At 39.6% G+C, this 17,542-nt stretch overlaps 1 protein-coding gene across 4 annotated transcripts in view; it reads right to left on the reverse strand.

Moving 5' to 3' along the window:
• Positions 1 to 17,542, reverse strand: part of LOC134541952 (protein hobbit) — a 440,842-nt gene that overhangs the window by 74,512 nt on the left and 348,788 nt on the right. For all 4 annotated transcript variants that reach the window (XM_063385710.1, XM_063385709.1, XM_063385711.1 and 1 more), the window contains one exon: positions 16,069 to 16,344. In XM_063385710.1, the coding sequence (XP_063241780.1) occupies positions 16,069 to 16,344 (276 nt within the window). The remainder of the gene's footprint in view (positions 1 to 16,068; positions 16,345 to 17,542) is intronic.

A 17,542-nucleotide genomic window follows, 5' to 3' on the forward strand; every position in this document is an offset into this window, starting at 1 on the left:
GGCGGTGCGGGTGACGTCAGGACGTACCTTCGTGGTGCTGGGGTCGGCGTCGTGCGTGAGGAGTCGGCTTGGTGCGGCGGTGACGTTCCGGCAACGGGCGGCGTCCTTGGCACGGGCTGCGTCGGCGAGTCGAGCAGCGTCTTTTCCGGCGTGGTTGGCGTCGGCGTGAGCGGAGTCGTTTTCGGCGTGGTTGGCGTCGGCGTGAGCGGCGTCTTTTTCGGCGTGAGTGGTGTCGGCGTGATCGGAGTCGGTGTCGGCGTGAGCGGCGTCGGCGTTTCGGGAAGCGTCGAGGCGTGTCGTGGAGGATTTTCCAGCGTCTCTGCCTCGTACTGCGCCTGGGTGGCTAGGTAGGCAGTGCACCGTGCGCACGTGAAGGTAAAAAACTTGCGCAGTACGGTCCATTCACGTTCGCCGATACAGCCACGATGCCACAGGCCGGCACATTCCTGGCAGCGGTATCCCTCGCTACTACCTCCGGGACACGACCTAGCTCCACATTTCGTCACGCCGTGTATGCGGTACTCCGTACAGTAGCCACACTCGTATCCGGCGGCGGTCCTGCCATGCAAGTCCCAACTCGGGCGGGGAAAGTAACACCCGATACACTCGTCCGGATACGGATACATGTCTACGCACGTGGTACTCTGCACACGAACAGTCCTCACGAACACATCAGCACTGTGTTACTTACTGCGCTCGGAGTCCGTTGTTTGTGCGCGGATTCCTGGAAGCGTGCGCTTGGCTGATCACGTGGCCGGCGCGCCAGAGTCCCGCTATGCGCTCCGCGCGAACAATAGTTCCGGCGCGAACTTTAGTTCCGCGCGCTCCGCGTAACAACCGCCTATCTCACACGCTCGTACAGGTCTGGTTTTCGCGGAAGATGTAACTCGCCCCACGCTCTTGGGCGCCATTTGAGGGCTGATCGCGCATTGCCGGTGATTTCGAGATGTTAACTATGGGCGCCACCACGTGGAAGGGCACGTGGACCCGGCGGAGTCTCTCACTCAGGGCGTGACGTAGCCCAAGTGGGGACGAGTTACCAGCCCTTTCTACCCTAGCTACCCAGACCTGGCCCGCTCTAGGCGTCGGGCACGCCACACTCCTAGACTCACTCACCACGTGATTAAATAAGTACTCACTTTATATTTATTCTCCAGATTTAATTTCACTAACACGTCTCTCTACACGCCCGTTACACGTTACACATTACACGGTTAAAAAGCCTGAGGCACGCATCGGTTTAGGTGAAGGCATGGTCCACACACGTGGCCATGCTGCAAAGTATACTTATTACACGGTGATGAAAAAACTCGACTGAGACAATTAATTAATTAAACAGCCCGCTGGCCGAGAGCTGCCCCGAGGATGACGAGTGAAAGAGATTCAGAAATACTTAACGAGACAGAATTACTTGGTCAGTGCAGAACAAAGGTTGAAGTCCCCGGGGTGCTGGCGCGTCTGCTCTCGGTCAGTGATGAAGATCGACTGGGGTGAGCTCATCGCTCGCAGGTGGCAACATGGCGCCCTTCGCGCCAACACAATTACCGTTACTGTATTCTACGACTCCGTGCCCCGGCGAAAGTTGAGTAAATTACAGATAAACATTAAAAATATATAAAAATTACTGACAATGGAAAGTTTGTTACTATTTACTTATTTAATGATAATTCATATAAAAGCATTCCTATCCTCGTCCAAGTCCGTGCCTGTTCGGGTCCGCCCGGGCAACGTCTATAGTTATTTAAGGTAACTTATTTAAATTAAAGAAAACACAAGTAAATTGCACAACACTGGGGCAAAGACGAATGAAAACAAAAAGGGTTTACAAATAATATTAAAACGTAGCAAATTAGGGGTGCGGCGCACTGCAGCTAAGCGCCCTCTTGCCGGGCTAGACACACACGCACACACGCACGCACGAGCGGGAGGTTTGAATATAGATGGTGGTTGGGCGGTGTCGTATCGGGCTCAAAGGGGCCGCAGGCCCGGACGACGTCAAGTTAATCATACAAAAAAATAAAAAATAAATACTTGTATCATAAAACAAGTGAAATTTCTACTGAAAATAACGTTTGATTAAACTAAAATCTGCTAACACAGAAATTTTCCTTCCTTTTGCATACGTTCACCTACTTATTGCAAAGATGTTCATTTTTTTGGAAAAGAAAAATATTTTATGCCAGAATCTCGAGTCTTTTTGAAATGATTGTGAAATCCGAACACTGCACAGCTACAAAAAAGTACTCAGGATTATGTAAGCACCAACAATAACAAAGGTTCGCACGAGACGCAGATGAAATGGATGGGAAGTGCCTGGAAGAAGAGCGCTGGCTACAACCAAGGTGATGTAGCAAGGAAGCACGTGGAGGGGGAAAACCTGCGCACTGTTTCACCTCCCCTTGTTTACACCATGACCACAGCTATGTTTCGGAAACAATTGCGCCCCTTCTCTGACCAGAAACTGAAAGGATTTTCATTCTTTGGGATTAAGGGTGCTGCCAGATATTCGTTTACTTCTCCTTGGATAGTTTCTTCGTAGCTTGCAAGCGTAGACTGAGCTGCTGTTGAAGGTTTCACGTAGGCCCACAGAGATGACTTCTTAATAGGCATTTCAATTGTAACCTCACTTGTCTCAGTTATAGTTTCAGCTACTGTGTTCAGCTTACACAGCTTACATACCTTCCTGCACAAATTTTCAACCCATATTTTTTTTATTTTCATCCTCAATTAGTGAATCTTTGAACCGTGGATCTACCATCATAGAAAACACATTTACTTCACAATCTTGGTACACCATGGAACGTGATCGCAAGCTTTTAAGTAAGTTCTTGGCAAGATTTACTGCTTGCTCTTCATCAGCAGTATAATTTGCCAGCATCTTCTCCATGCAGAAGAAAATGGGAAAAATTAGCGAACTAGTAGGGAAACTATCTGAACTGACCTCTTTAGTAGCTTCTGCAAGAGGTTCCAAAACATCAACAACAGCCTTGCAGAGATTCCATTCATTCTGAGTGAATGAGTCCAAATTAGTTCCTTGTAGAGCTGCCCCAACTGATTCTCTAACCAAAATAAGTCTGGCCAGCATGCCACGTTCCGAATTTCACCTTGTTTCAATATCTTGAATTAATTTAAGAACAGGTTCCCCTAATCTCTTTTGCTTTTCATGAAGCCTATCTCTTGCTGAAGTGCTTTGTGAGAAGTACCCCACTATGGACCTTGCTTTCTGGCACATATTTTGAAGTCCTTCTGTTTCCTTTTTGGCATCTCCAATCGCCAGCTGCAAAGTATGTGCAAAACAAGTTTGTGATTTGCAATTTATTGCTTCAAGTGCAGCTCTAAAGTTACGAGCATTGTCTGAGACAATAAACAGTGGGATAGTGTTTCCTTCACTTAATATGTCCCATTCCTCCAGAGTTTCAACAATAGAAGCTTTTATGGAAAGTGCTGTATGAGCACCACTCAGTTTGCTGACTTTTAGGCAGTGAGACCTGTAATTAAAATGTGTGTCTGCATAATGGCAAGTGAGAGACAGATAAGAATCTGAGGCTCTTGATGTCCAAGAATCTGTTGTGAATGACATTGACTGAATATCTTGGATATCATTAGCCAATGTTTCCTGCATTTTACTTTTGCATTTTTGGTACAAATTTGGAACAATACTGCGTGAGAATGTTGTACGGCTTGGAACAGTGTATTTAGGTTGTGCTTCCTCCAACATTGCCCTAAATCCTGGTTCATCTACAATGGCAAAGGGATGCATACCTTTAACAATGAAATTTGCTACCTTGTCAGTTAGTTTTTTTGCATTAGGGTTTGAAGGCTCCCACTTAGTTGGCTGAATGAAGCTGGAAATTGTTGACTGTGTGTGTGATGAACATGCAGAAGTCTCCATCTGTGTCCTTGTAACCTTAAGTTTCTTGACTTGTGATTGATAATCTGAATATTCATCATAATGTAGCTGCAAGTTGTTAATTATGGTAGTAGTTGTCCCTGAAAAAGTGGAAAATGTATTTATACAGTATGAAAAACTTATTAGAATTTTATTTTTTATTTTATTACATAGAAATTAAAATTTAAAAAAAAAAAAACTGCATGATCTTAACTAAGATAAATATTGCAATTGTCATAAATCCACTTATTTTTTAAAATTAATTTCACTTAAGCATATCAGGATCAGATCTATAATTTGTTTCAAGCAAAAAAAAAGTTTTGAATTCTTGAATGTTTAAAAGTTTTCAATGCTATGAATATAGACATCTGCCATTTTCATGAAATATCCATTTACATGATATAAGTGTCTTGAGTGTGTTTAAAATTGTGGTGCTTAATTTTAAAAATATTAAAAGTTCCAGACTGAAATAAGGTGTGCGATTTTTATTAGGTTAAGAAAGGGTGCAGTTCTGTTATTATCTACATAAGCACACTTTAGCACAAAGAAACAATACTGAAAAACTACACTTGCCAATCACAGATGTGCTAACCTATCCATGTGATAACAATGTAATCCTTTATCATATTCAATGACTGTTAAAAAAAATCATCTAGGTAATTTCATGCAAAGGTGATGGATGTTTCACGTTAATGACTATGATATAACTGTTTAATACATACCCTTGGAGTTTTCAAACGTTTCTTGCATCATTTGCAAATTGTTTCTTGTTTACTTGTTTGCGACTTGTCAAAAAATTTCCAAATCACAAATCGTCCCACTGTTGGAACATCAGCCATTCTGCGCAAGTACTTATACGTAATGGCTATGTATGGCACCTTACTATTGCACAAATGATAAAATCTCAGCAGACAATGTTACTATAAGACACACTCACAAGGTACTGTATGTGTACAGCAACTACACTTCATAAATACGCTGTGTGGTAATGGAATTTCATTTCCTGTAATTTGGGCTGGGAAATAATTATTTCTCATGGGAATCAAAGTAGGATCTGAAAAAAAAAAAATTAGAACTTTAATATACACCCTCCTATTGTAACTTTTTTTTGACGCGCGGGACAGGATAATTGCCTGAGCTATCACTACCCCAGGAATTTGGTAATGGTTTGATGTTGGGGGGGGGGGGGGGGGAGAGGGGTCGTTTACTGTGTATTATCCCATTGAAAAACATTGACGTAGCATGTTAGGCTTTTGGAGTCTTTGCTGTGAGTATGCGGCCAGATGTTTTCCACATGGTCTATACAATTTTCTTTCTCTTCGCCGTCACGTTCGGAACGAAATTACAGTGCCGACAAACCATGTTTCACCCTCTAATCTCACCTATAACACCCCGGTTGTGTGGATTTTACAGACACATATTTATCTTTATCAGTATGCTGACAGTTCAAATCTATTTTAAACAACCTGACGACATTCTTCTACATAAAATACGTTAGTTATCGCTCCGAATTACTCTGTTCAAACGGGCGGGCTTTACGTGGCCAGATGTAGTGGAATAACTCCACATACATAACTCTAAAACATTACGAAAATCCCACGGAACTTTTGCCCCCGCCCAACGAGAGAAACCTCCGTGATCCCGAAATGTTTCCCGGTTTCAGTGATCCCGCTCAGCCTTTTTCGTAAATGACTGAATATTCGTTTTTTCAAAGTGTTAGTATTCGAAATCGAATTGAATACGAATAATAAACTATTCGTTTTGATATTCGAAAATTTGAATATTCGCACAGGCCTACCAATGACCCATTGGCCATTATGTATTGCCAATAATACTTTGACGAAGAATGTTGTTTTTTAAGTTTCATAATTATTTTTATTAATGTTTCTTTTATTATGTAGTTTAATGCATTTCAAGTACCTATTTCATTTGTATATTTGTGATTAATATTAATTTAGATTATGTTTTGTGTAAAGCTGAATTTAGTGTGTTTAATTATTATTTGTGAACTTATTACTTAAAATTAACATGTTTATAATTATGTTTTGTTAAAAGTTTAAGGCATATTCTGGGTAGTGAGACTACAACATTCCAGAACATTCTAGAAGGTTTTGAAAGAAAGGAAAACACTGTCCCGGCAAGTTATTTTTCACGCCTCAAGTTAGTGCGTTTTTGGAAAAACTCAGCACGTGGACGCATGAATGCGCAGCAATAAACTGGAACTTTCGCTGGGCGCAATCTCGCCAGTCAATGAGAGTGAGCCTTGAGGTGGTGTGATGTGTCTTTCCAGACTTTTTAGAAACATTTTTTCAGTACTTTTCCGTATATGGTCAGATACTGGGTTCTGTGCTGTGATTGGTCGGTTGGCCCACGGGGTTGCCTCCCTTTGTTTTGGCTTTGTAAAGTAAGGTAACTGCGTGGTGCGAGTTAGTTGTCACTCGATTGTCGCAATGTGCAGCCGCGTCATCGGCAGCTTGCTAAAAAAATAGAGTTTAAAGATGTAACTTTAAAAAAGGAACATGAAAATAATTAAATATTAACAAAACTTTACAAGTGTTAAATTGTCTTTGTGATTGTTCTGGGTTGTATTGCCGGGCCAACCTGGAATGTAATAACGTTTTTTGCCTCCCTTCTCGCTTTCATTATTCCCTCAAAAACAGTTACAAGTTAAAAATCAGTGTCCACAATATCTTCTGGTAGAGATGGGTAGAGAAAGATATTTGGAAAATGCTTTATATAATTAAATATGTTGCAGGATAAAAACTTAATATAAAATGACAGAGCCACCACCAACTGCAAAGACAGCAAGATGACGAGAGTTCAAAATTGCATCCTAAATCATCAAACAATAGAGGGCTTGCAATAAAGATAATAAGTTCAAATCATTAGTGCATTCGAAGATGTCTTAAAATACAGATCATTAAAAATTCAGGGAGTTTTTGAACTTCGCTTTGGTCATCTTACATTGAAAGCATTGTGCCGTCAACTAGTATTTTTGGCACAATTTTAAATTTGAATTTTTTTTTTTAAATTAAATAATGTCACCAGTCATTCCTTTGCTGCAAGAACTTAAACTTGTTACTCCGTCTGTACACTCCCATTCAACCTTTGTCAGACCTAACTCCCCAATTTTTCCCAGCCCTAAATCCGATTTTTGCCGAGTCTTTTGCCAGTCAGACTCAGAATCATTTTATCCCCGCCTTGGCGCACGGATGTCGCCTGTAATTCGCCTCTGATCCGTGACAAGAACTGCTATGACTTGCAAGCTCTTAGGGCAGGCCACTTTCAAGACCTCGCCTGATGCTAGCACTTCTTGACATGATTGCGAATCATCTTCGCCAACGTTCAGTCACGCTCCCGGGCTCAGAAGATCCACTTTCCCACTGTCATCAGCAGTCCCCACACCCACCACCTCTCCATGTTTTCCTGGGAACACTGGCCCAGAGCGATGACCGGCCACTAACCCCGGTCAGGGTCAGCCTCTCCCCAAGGCCACGACACTAGTCCCAAATGTACATGCTTATGCCACCTTGCGGTAGTTTTTCGAATCACTTCCCCTGGGAGTTTGAACGCCCATGGAACGCCTGCTCTCTCGCGTCTCCCGCAGTAACCAGTACCCCGTAGTTCCTTCCCAGGCCACCAGACCGCTGGCCTAGTCCGCCCCATTAACTCAATGCTGCTACCAGCCACCTTGTGTGAGTCGACCTCTACTCAGTTCTGCCACACCTCAGTAGGTCGCACTGACATCGGGCAGTACCACCAACTTCGAGATATCGAAGTCTGCCTTTCTCGACAAACAACTCGGTAAACTTCGGAACCTTTCGGTCCGAAAGCCGAAGCCTCCCCCCTTTCTTTCTTTAACGTCGCCTTTTAATTATGAGTCTCTGCCCCTCCAAACTTACTGCGTGCCGCGATTTGGGAATGACTGCTTCGCATCTACATCATCGGGACGCCTCTCCATTTTTCTTTTAAGATGTGATCAAACTAGACAAGGGATGATTCCCACAACGGTAGTGTTTAGGCATTAGTCAGTCCGTGTAGATCTAGCTCGAGTAGTCATGTCTTAGTTATCATAAACAATTAATTTTTTTTAAAATCATGAAACATCCGCGGCGGGTTCGTGTGCTTAATAACCGGGCAGATCCTGGAAGCATCACCCTGTTTAGTGAGTTTCTACTACCATCACTCCCCGACCATCATCGTGACTAGAAGGCATTTTCTGCCTATTTCACCAACTGTCTGTGAATCAATCCTGAACATATGTGTTTCAAATCTGTTCACAGACAGGGACCAAGTACCAGGGTACAAGTACCGGGCTATTTCCAAGGACCAGATCAGTCTCCAAGTCTCCACGGGCGGGATGACTAAGGCCCTCTATGTCCCGTCAGCTGTTCCACTTCATACAGCAATCTTCAAACCGCCAGCCCTTCAGTTTTTAAAACCTTTTCGGACTAGCTTCCGACCACGACGTTTCTCAAATCAAACAGCCAGAAGTTTCCTACGACTCTTTAACAAGTTTATTGTCACGAACTTTATTTAAATTGTGTTAATTATCTATATAATTGTATAATAAGGGTCGGCCCATTCTTTTAATAATGTGATCTTAAATCCATGTTGTATATGTTTTTTTGACGTGACAATGTCTAATAAATCGATGAACGCTGGCTGCACGCCCAAAAAATTGTCCCACTACGGATGTCCCACTACGGATGTGTCCTGTTTACGCAAGCGTGGCATCTCTCTGGTATGTTGCGGACGGTACAGAGAACTCGGCCGGCACGTGGCGGCGTACTGCTCAGGTTTCACCCCGCCATGCTGCAGGGATAGGCGGGTCGCGCCGGTTGGATCACGCCTGCGCATGTCGCCACACACGGCTTGGGGCAGACGACAACATAGCGGGGTTCAAGGTTATTGTTGTGCACCACGCCACAGGAGTATATTCGCAAGGAAATGGCGTTCTTACAAGTACGTATTATTTTAATTACTAGTGTAAATCAGTATATTTAAATTGTGTTGTATGAGTATTGTTTTAGCTGTGTAACTAAATATTTATTGCTGGTATGATACTTTTCAGGCTTTAGTTTGACATTGGAAATTATTTGTCATGACAATGAGTTATTATTTGATCAACTAAATCACACACCGTATTATAGTTATGAGCCCACGAGCGTGTAAATATTTCGAGTCCAACAGAGAATATGCTAGTTAAAAGAAATTCAAACAAATATTGTGCGTAGAATATTATTAATTTATAATATCTGAAATAATTGTTTCCAATATGGCCTCGTGGCTGTGCGATTAGCATCGCTGACTACCAATCGATAGGTTGACGGATCAAATCCCGGCTGAAATTTTTTTTTGTACTTGTAAAAATAAATACGGCGCGCACGACACTTCGAAAGTGATAAATATATTTCATTTAATGAATGCAAATAAAAGTAAATTTATTAATTAAATTGTAGATTTCATTTTACTCCTTCTTTGTATCCATACAAAATAGTGATAATTCAATAAAAATTATTCAATTTTATTCATAAAAGTATGCAGAGGTAGATTTTATCATATAAAAAATAGAAAAATTAAAAAAAAAATTTCTTCCTCAAAGAATATAATATTTTTAATGCCTAAATGGTTTGGTTGCAAAAATCTATTACGGCTCAGTCTCAGGCCGAATATGATATTTCATTTTCTTCTGGATCAATCATTTCATCAATGTTTTGTTATGACGTCACGTTAAACTATCGTCCGTAAACCGACTTTACAGACAACCAATTCTTTTTTTAATTAACTTATATTATATACTTATATCATATAATGGAAAAGAATCAAAAGTAAAATAAAGACACAGGAACTACTGTCTGGACGAAATCATGATTTTGCCTTCTGAAACCAAAAGATTCACTAGTAACCCTCAGTCATCAGGAGAGACTGACGAGGTGTAACAGCATGCCACAAAGTAAATAATATTTTGTTTAAAATATAATCCACAAAAAAATATAGTCATCTTAATTTCAAGGTTAAATACTTTGGTTAAACGTACACTCAAGATAATTAATAAATTATGTCATGCTCAAGTCAAAAAAAATTTTACTTCAAGTTGTGACACAGGAGATTTCACTGAATATTATTAATTTTAAAACACCTTTAATTATTGGCTATATTACTAGGGATGGGAAAACCGATTCCCAATTTCATCGATACCTACCGATTCTACTTAAATAATCGATAATCGAGAATCGATGATAAAAGTCGATTCCCGCATGTAGCAAAAAAAATCATTTGACATCATTGCAAATCTGTCAGATACAATTATTTAACGACTCTTTGAGTGTGGTTATGACTGACTAGACGCATACAGACCTGCCAACATTCAAATTTAAAAAATCATGAGGTCCTCGATAAAAATTTTCAGGCCCATAAATACAGGTTAGATATTAAAAAACAACAAATGAGAATCTTTAAATTTAAGTGACATACCTGTACATATGTTACATGGTCTCTGCTTCAAAATTTATTTCAACAAATTATAGGTTGCAGATTTAATTTAGTTGAACATAATTTAGCGCTGTCGTGTAGTGATCATGCAGGGCTGCAACTAAAAAAGATGTAAAATAACATTCTGCTCGTGTAACACTATTATCAATGTTCACAGCAAAATTATTTTTTTTTATTGGTAGCAATAGGTACACTTCACGTGTTTGTTGTGTTTTTTTGTAGCGACATGTTTCACAATGTCTCCTCTTCCACTATGCGAGATAGAAAAATCAGCACGGCACACACTACAAAACGCAAAATTGCTTCCTTTACATGACTCGAGTATTGATGGAAACTCGTTACTGTAAGCTTTCGTAAAACTTGTTTTGTAACTTTTACAAACAAAATCTTGGGGCCCCGAAAAATCGTGAGGAAACACTATTTTGGCGTGAGGGCGTGAGATGGACCTTAAAATCGTGAGCCTCACACCAAAATCGTGAGAGTTGGCAGGTCTGCGCATATATAACAGTCATATTTCCCCAAATAAACAATATCTAAAACTTGGGTCGATGTTATACACAAGTCAAAGTACAAAAATTATTTATAAAAAAATTATCACTGCGTATAAGTAGGGGCCTGTTCTTTTCGCGATCGCGATTAAACGACGATAAACGCGAAATCACCGTAAAATACAGTTTTTACGCGAAATCGCCACAACACAGCGTTTTTCTACGAAATTTAGTATTAAAAAGCAAAATCGTAATGTTTTTACGGGAAATTTAAATACTGGGTAAGACTTGTCTCGTCACTGGTAAACAAACACCGCAACATGGCCGCCACTGAACATTAGGGATGGGTAGTTCGTGAACTACCAGTTCATTTGGAACTGTTCTGACGAGCGAACTAGGTGACTAGTTCGCTGTTACCAAAAACAATCGTTCTTTCGTTCTTTGCGTGTTTCTCTTCTCCTACTCTGTTTGGTCCTTACTGCGCATGCGCGAAATATCCCTAGGTGACTAGTTCGCTGTTACCAAAAACAATCGTTCTTTCATTCTTTGCGTGTTTCTCTTCCCTACTCTGTTTGGTCCTTACTGCGCATGCGCAAAAGATTACCCCCCCCCCCCCCCCCCCCCCCCCCCCCCCGCTAGCCAACCACTGTCACCTAATATGCCACGTCTTTCTTTCTTGCTTTCTTCCCTCTTTTACGTTTGTTCTTTATTTTGTCTTATCTCCCCCCTTACCATTATTTCCCCATCGCTTCATCAGTTCCAAGCAGAGACGTTCCAAGTACTCATCTGAACTACGAAGACCGAAGAGAAAGGGAGTACATATACACACTGAACTAGCTAGTTCAAAGACATAGATAGTTCACACAGTCAGTTAGGCTGTCGGTCATTATTTTCGTTTCGTTCTTTCTTGCGCAATGATGTATCGTTTGACGATCGTGAACTCTAAATTTTTATCTAATATTCTTTAGACATTTACATTACATATTGGCATTAAAAAACGTGTCACGTAAATAAGTGTAATTACTTTAAATTTCAGATAGCCTATACAATCTGAAATTAAACTTTAATAACACATAGACCACACATTACAAAAATACACTAAAATTTAAAGAAACATAATAAAACTTACCTAATACAAAAAAAATCAGCTTAGGTTGTCACAGATGAGAAAACACTATACCATTATTTTGTTTTGTACACATGTGAAAATAAGCACTTTACTCGCAGAAAATAAATTAATACACATTCAAAAATGTAAGAAGTGTGTGAAAGAAAAACAATATGATAGTCGCTCATTTGTAATGGGAGATATTGTTTACAAGCATCGGATTACTGTGTGCCTCTTTTATTTATAGAAAAAGAAATGCCCATAAAACAAAAAGTCTGTAACGATTGTGTTGGTGTCATGTATGGAATATTTTGTTTAAACATTGGAAACCGCGATACAGTCCGCGACCGATGTAGTTCAATAGAACGGTTCCTAAAGAACTAGTCTTTGAAGTGACTAGTTCCGAACGAACTAGTTCTTTCCAAAGAACTATATTTCCCATCCCTACTGAACATTAATCATAAATGCACTAAAGCAAACAAAAGCTTACACACGCTCACGTTATAATGTTAAACCCAAAAATATACGGTAAAAATACGCAAAACTACGGCGTTTATTTTCCTTTCCGACATAATATTTGGATAGATAAGACAAACAGGCGAAGTTTTAAAGCCTACGCACACCGTTCTGGGCACTGACGTCAGCTTGGAACAGCGACAACGGATAAATACAAAAGTAAGCAGATGATTGGGCGAACGGTGTTTGGAACAGCCTTACGTGAGTGGCCATACCACGTCAGCCGGGGGCGCTGGCATATAGTTGGAACAGCGTCGTAGTATCAAGCAGATTATCGGGCGAATCAGGTACCAGGCTCTGGAAACTCTTATAGGGGACCTTGGGAACTATCTTTACTTCGTCACCCAGCCGTACGGGGCAGCACAAGCATTTTAAATCGCGCCAAAAAGCGGAAAAATGTAAACAAACATCCATTTTCGAATGGTGTGATGATGATGATTAGTTGGTCAGTGTTTTATAGATTTTGTTGGGTCGTTACTACAACGCCGAAATACCACAATCAAGTACAACACTTTCATTTGCTAGTTCTCTAGTTGTTGCTTAACTTTGTTACTGTTTCATTTCACAAATTTTTTAGTTAATTTGTACCCTTTTCTAAGTTAGGCAAGTTGTATGAACGAAAATAATTTATACTGCTCAAAGAAAGCTTAAATTTTTTTGATATAGTTTATTCCGTATTACAAAACAAATTTTAGATCAGTTTGACCCCTTTGACATATGAGCCATTGACTTCTAATGATGTAAACATTTATATGAGTTAATGTTAATAACTTAGTTGTGTACTCAAATTTGATAAGTATGTATGCTACATCATTAAATGTATTGAAAGCTGAAGAAAAAAAAAATGTTGCAAATAGAATTTGAATTATTTAATATTAAGTTAACTAGGTGAGTATCGAGAATCGAAGGATTTTTTAAGGAATCAATAATCGGGTATCGGAATCGAAAATTTTGGAATCGTTCCATCCCTATATATTACCTATTTATTTGTGTACAGTAGAATCCCGCTGATGCGACCCCTCACAGTTTCCGGAAAAACCGACTTATAAACGGAATGGTCGCAATAGAGAATTCTGGCCAATTTTTACCCCCCCCCCCCCCCCCCCCCCACAAAATATTTCCAAATACATAAAAAAATCGCCTTTGTTCGCATATATTTCATATTCAAATAGTCTATGGTGTAAAAAAGACAACTTTTTAAATTCATATTACACCTTGGACTCGCATACCCCGAACAATGGGTTCCGATAAATACTCGCACTAAATGAATTCGCGTCACGCGAGTTCAGCTATGCTAGCCGGCTGGTGGTTATTTTCATTCAAAACGTGGCGAAGGAACTTGTGTGGATCAGGTAGAAAACATAAGAACAATGCTATCCTGAAATGCTGTGACATGTTTTTGGAGTAAATAATCACAGCGACAAACCGACAGGATGCGCTTCCGCGCTTGCCGTCAACGATGTTTACTTTGACAGCTCAAGCAATTATCTTTTCCACGTCCCTTCGCAGCGTAAAAAAAAAAAAAAAACGTTGGAATGCAGATGGAAAAGTAACTATGCAGTAAAATAAATATATTTACGGTCCTGCTAAATTTTTCTATTCAATAAAATTCAAGGTATTAGTGATTTTTCCGCAGAAACTGCTGTGTGACTAATAAACAAATTGTATTATAATAACTTAAACTTATAAAGTATTTATTAACAAGCCCATAAAAATATTTATTTTACCGAGAATTGACTATACAACCTGGCCTTTGTCGCACGCGGTGTGGGAGGGGAGGAGGATGCTGACAGTTTCTCACGCTTAGGCATAATAAGGTTGAAATAAGGGAGGAAATGTGTTGAAATGTTAGTTGGTAAAGGATTGGGGGGTGTTTTACATGGTTTGTGGCTCTGGGAGGGATGAGCCTTGAAGAATTAGCAGGGAATAGGAGAGGTAAGCGTCACGTCACGTATGACGTCAAGCCGCCGCTACCGCCAGTCTGGCCGGACGAGTTTCTTATGCTCTCGCAGAAGCTACCACAGCAGCTTTTCGTGCGGGCTAGTAAGACAACATGACTGCTGAGACAGCTTTTCGTGCGATATTGGATGCGCCGAGCTCGGCTAGACACTGCCGCGTGGACAGTCTAGAGGGGTGGTATCTATTTTTAGCCGTCTTTTGTATGCCTGCCTGCTTACAGTACAGCTCCCGCCAAGATAAACGTGAACACATAGCGCCTAATAAAGTGTAATAGACTTGTTTTTCAGCCGATTTTACTCAAATTTTCGACTGTCTCTGCTCAAATTTTTTACGGTTCCTCAAAAACGGTTGTATAAACGGAATGGACGCATCAGAGGGGGGTCGCATCGGCGGGATTCTACGTATGTACAGTATTTCATTATCCCAAAAAAAATATGAGTGAGTCGTTCAGTACTTGTCAATGATGTGTGAACATCTAACCTTGATAACGAGCAAATTCTTGTGTTCACAAATTGTTTATGTTGCAAGTAAACTTAAAAAAACAAAAATTAAAGTAGAATTTTTTAAAATAATGTTGACGGTGATAAATATACTGATAAAATAAACATTTGATGCAAATCAAACACATTCTGCATCCACCGCTAGAATTCGCTGCCTGAATCGTAAATGTTGCCTGCCACCATCACCAACAAATGGCAGAACAAGCCAAATAGAAAATTTTAAGCTATTAGAAATGGCTACGATAAAAGCGTAAAAGATTTGAAATTTTAAACATCCAGCCATGGACCTAATTTTCAGCAATAAATTTTATTAAACTACTGTGCATCTTGATAAAGTTAATTAAATAGTTATACTTTAAAGTTTTGCATGAGTTAGAAGTTATACTTTTATGGAAATACTAACATAGTATTAACCGGAAACATTTTAAAACCCATATTATGTTAACTTTGTATGTTTGTTTTTGCCTAAACGACTGAAATCAGTCTGTAAATAAATACTACAAACAAACCCTTAACCTTATTGAGCTGACTCAAAATTATTATTTTATCATATTGTTATATTACAATGTTACTAAAAAAAGTAAAAAAAATATTTTCTAGTGACATAATTTGAACCATGTCCCTTAAGGTTAATAAACGTGTGCTCTACCACTGTGCTAGTATGCCTGTTGGTAAATTAAAAAGATAATGTATATTATGAACATTGTAATGCCAGTTTTCTTACATTTTTTTAAAACATGGGATTAATTTTTACTATCAATATTTGATTTTCGCAAATGATATCTGATTTAGGGTATTTCACTATCAGAAAGTTTAATTTATCACACCCATAAATTTTGTATGTACTCAAATGTTTATGAAAGTGACTATATATGGGTTAATGTTGCTGAACAAGGACAACCATCTTTGTGTTACATTTCAGTTCATCTTAATAGATTCCATTTTCAAAAAATGACTCCTACCAAACGCGGTATACTGAGAGCAAAGATGTTTCAACATCGAACATAGATAGCACTTTTAATCAATGTCGTCTAATCATCAGATAAAAAAGCTAGTACACAATACTTAAGAAGAATACTTGAGGTTTCCAATATGAAACAAGTGCCCTAGTACCTGTCGCTCCAGGTCCTCCATTTGCTGCAGCAGAGCGGGGTCTTCCGGCTCCTCGGCCAGAGCACGTTGCACCAGGTGCGTATCCTTCTCCAAGCGGCGTAGCTTGGACAGCAGTGCACGCACCTGCGTCTGCAACTGCTGTATGGGGCGTCGCTGGTCCTCCATGCTGTGCAGTTGCAGCTGGAAGCGCATACGCTGCAGCCGTTCCCAAGCCTCACGCCGTCGCGGCTCCACCCACAACACTAGGTTGTTCACCACATCCAGGATCATAGCATACTGCCAACAAGGTACCACACCCTTGTTCCTGTCTCGCTATTGACACCATACCTCCAGTCCCCACCATGCTTCTCCACTAACAACCCCAGGGTGTACACCACATCCAGGAACAAAGCGTGCTGACAACATATATGTCATAGTTAATCTAAATTTGTAACAGAAATTTAAATCATTTATTTATATCTAGAAGAAAAACTAACATTAAAAGTTTCAACTTGAAGATTGTATTAATAATTAGAAGATATATGTAAAATCTATGATTTGGCACTGATTTAAGAAGATTTCACTGGATTTTTTATGTGCATATACATTTACTGTGATTGAAGAATTCAAATATCTTCGAAGCTCGTAATCTGAAATAATGGACTTTGAAGAAACGTGTCTATCTGGACAATTCTCTTTTTAGTGGTTAATCTCGTCAAGACACATAACATCGGTTATCTGAACTTGCGAGAAGATCGTGAAACAGCTGAGTAGCTTTAGAGATGTTTTAACATCTTCAGTTACTACTTCCTGAGTGTGATGAGGAGTGCTATAAAATGAGAGTTTTCTTAGGTTGTGTACCACAAAATGTCTGAATAGTATAAACAAGAATTTCTTCGGTAACTCGATGCATCAGATTAAGCATGAAGTTGATTCCAATTTAATGCAGACTGTGAGATAGTGAGATAGCTCCGCACTAGTACCAAATGATTAAGTATGGGTAATTTTTTTTTATATTGCTAAAGGAAGCATCCAAATTACAGCTTCACATTGGCCGACTTGCAAACTTTCCTTATTTCAACAACTTGTATTCTTTGTTTTGATATTTATTAATATCAACATATTGTTCAGTGTGTTTACGTACTATTGCTTTGACATATCTCGGTGGATATATCGAGGATAAGAGTACTAATAAATTTGTTCACTGACTTTGACTAGTTGAGTTAAATATTAACTTTATTGGCTCAAAAACATTGAATTTGTTAAACTATTGGTTATTAACTGCAAGAAACATTTCCACTCATGATTAAATAATTACATTAGTAAGTGAAATTGGATTAAATTAATAAGTGGTACTTTTAAAATTGAATGTCACCTATAAATATGTTGTTGTACTCTGAACTAGGTAATTTGAAATTAGGTGTGATTCCGGTGTCACATTATGTGTTCATAACGGTTAAGAATTGAACTCTTCGCAATTATAGAAATGTTAACA

This window comes from Bacillus rossius (genome assembly GCF_032445375.1).
Source record: "Bacillus rossius redtenbacheri isolate Brsri chromosome 4 unlocalized genomic scaffold, Brsri_v3 Brsri_v3_scf4_2, whole genome shotgun sequence".
Taxonomy (NCBI): domain Eukaryota; kingdom Metazoa; phylum Arthropoda; class Insecta; order Phasmatodea; family Bacillidae; genus Bacillus; species Bacillus rossius.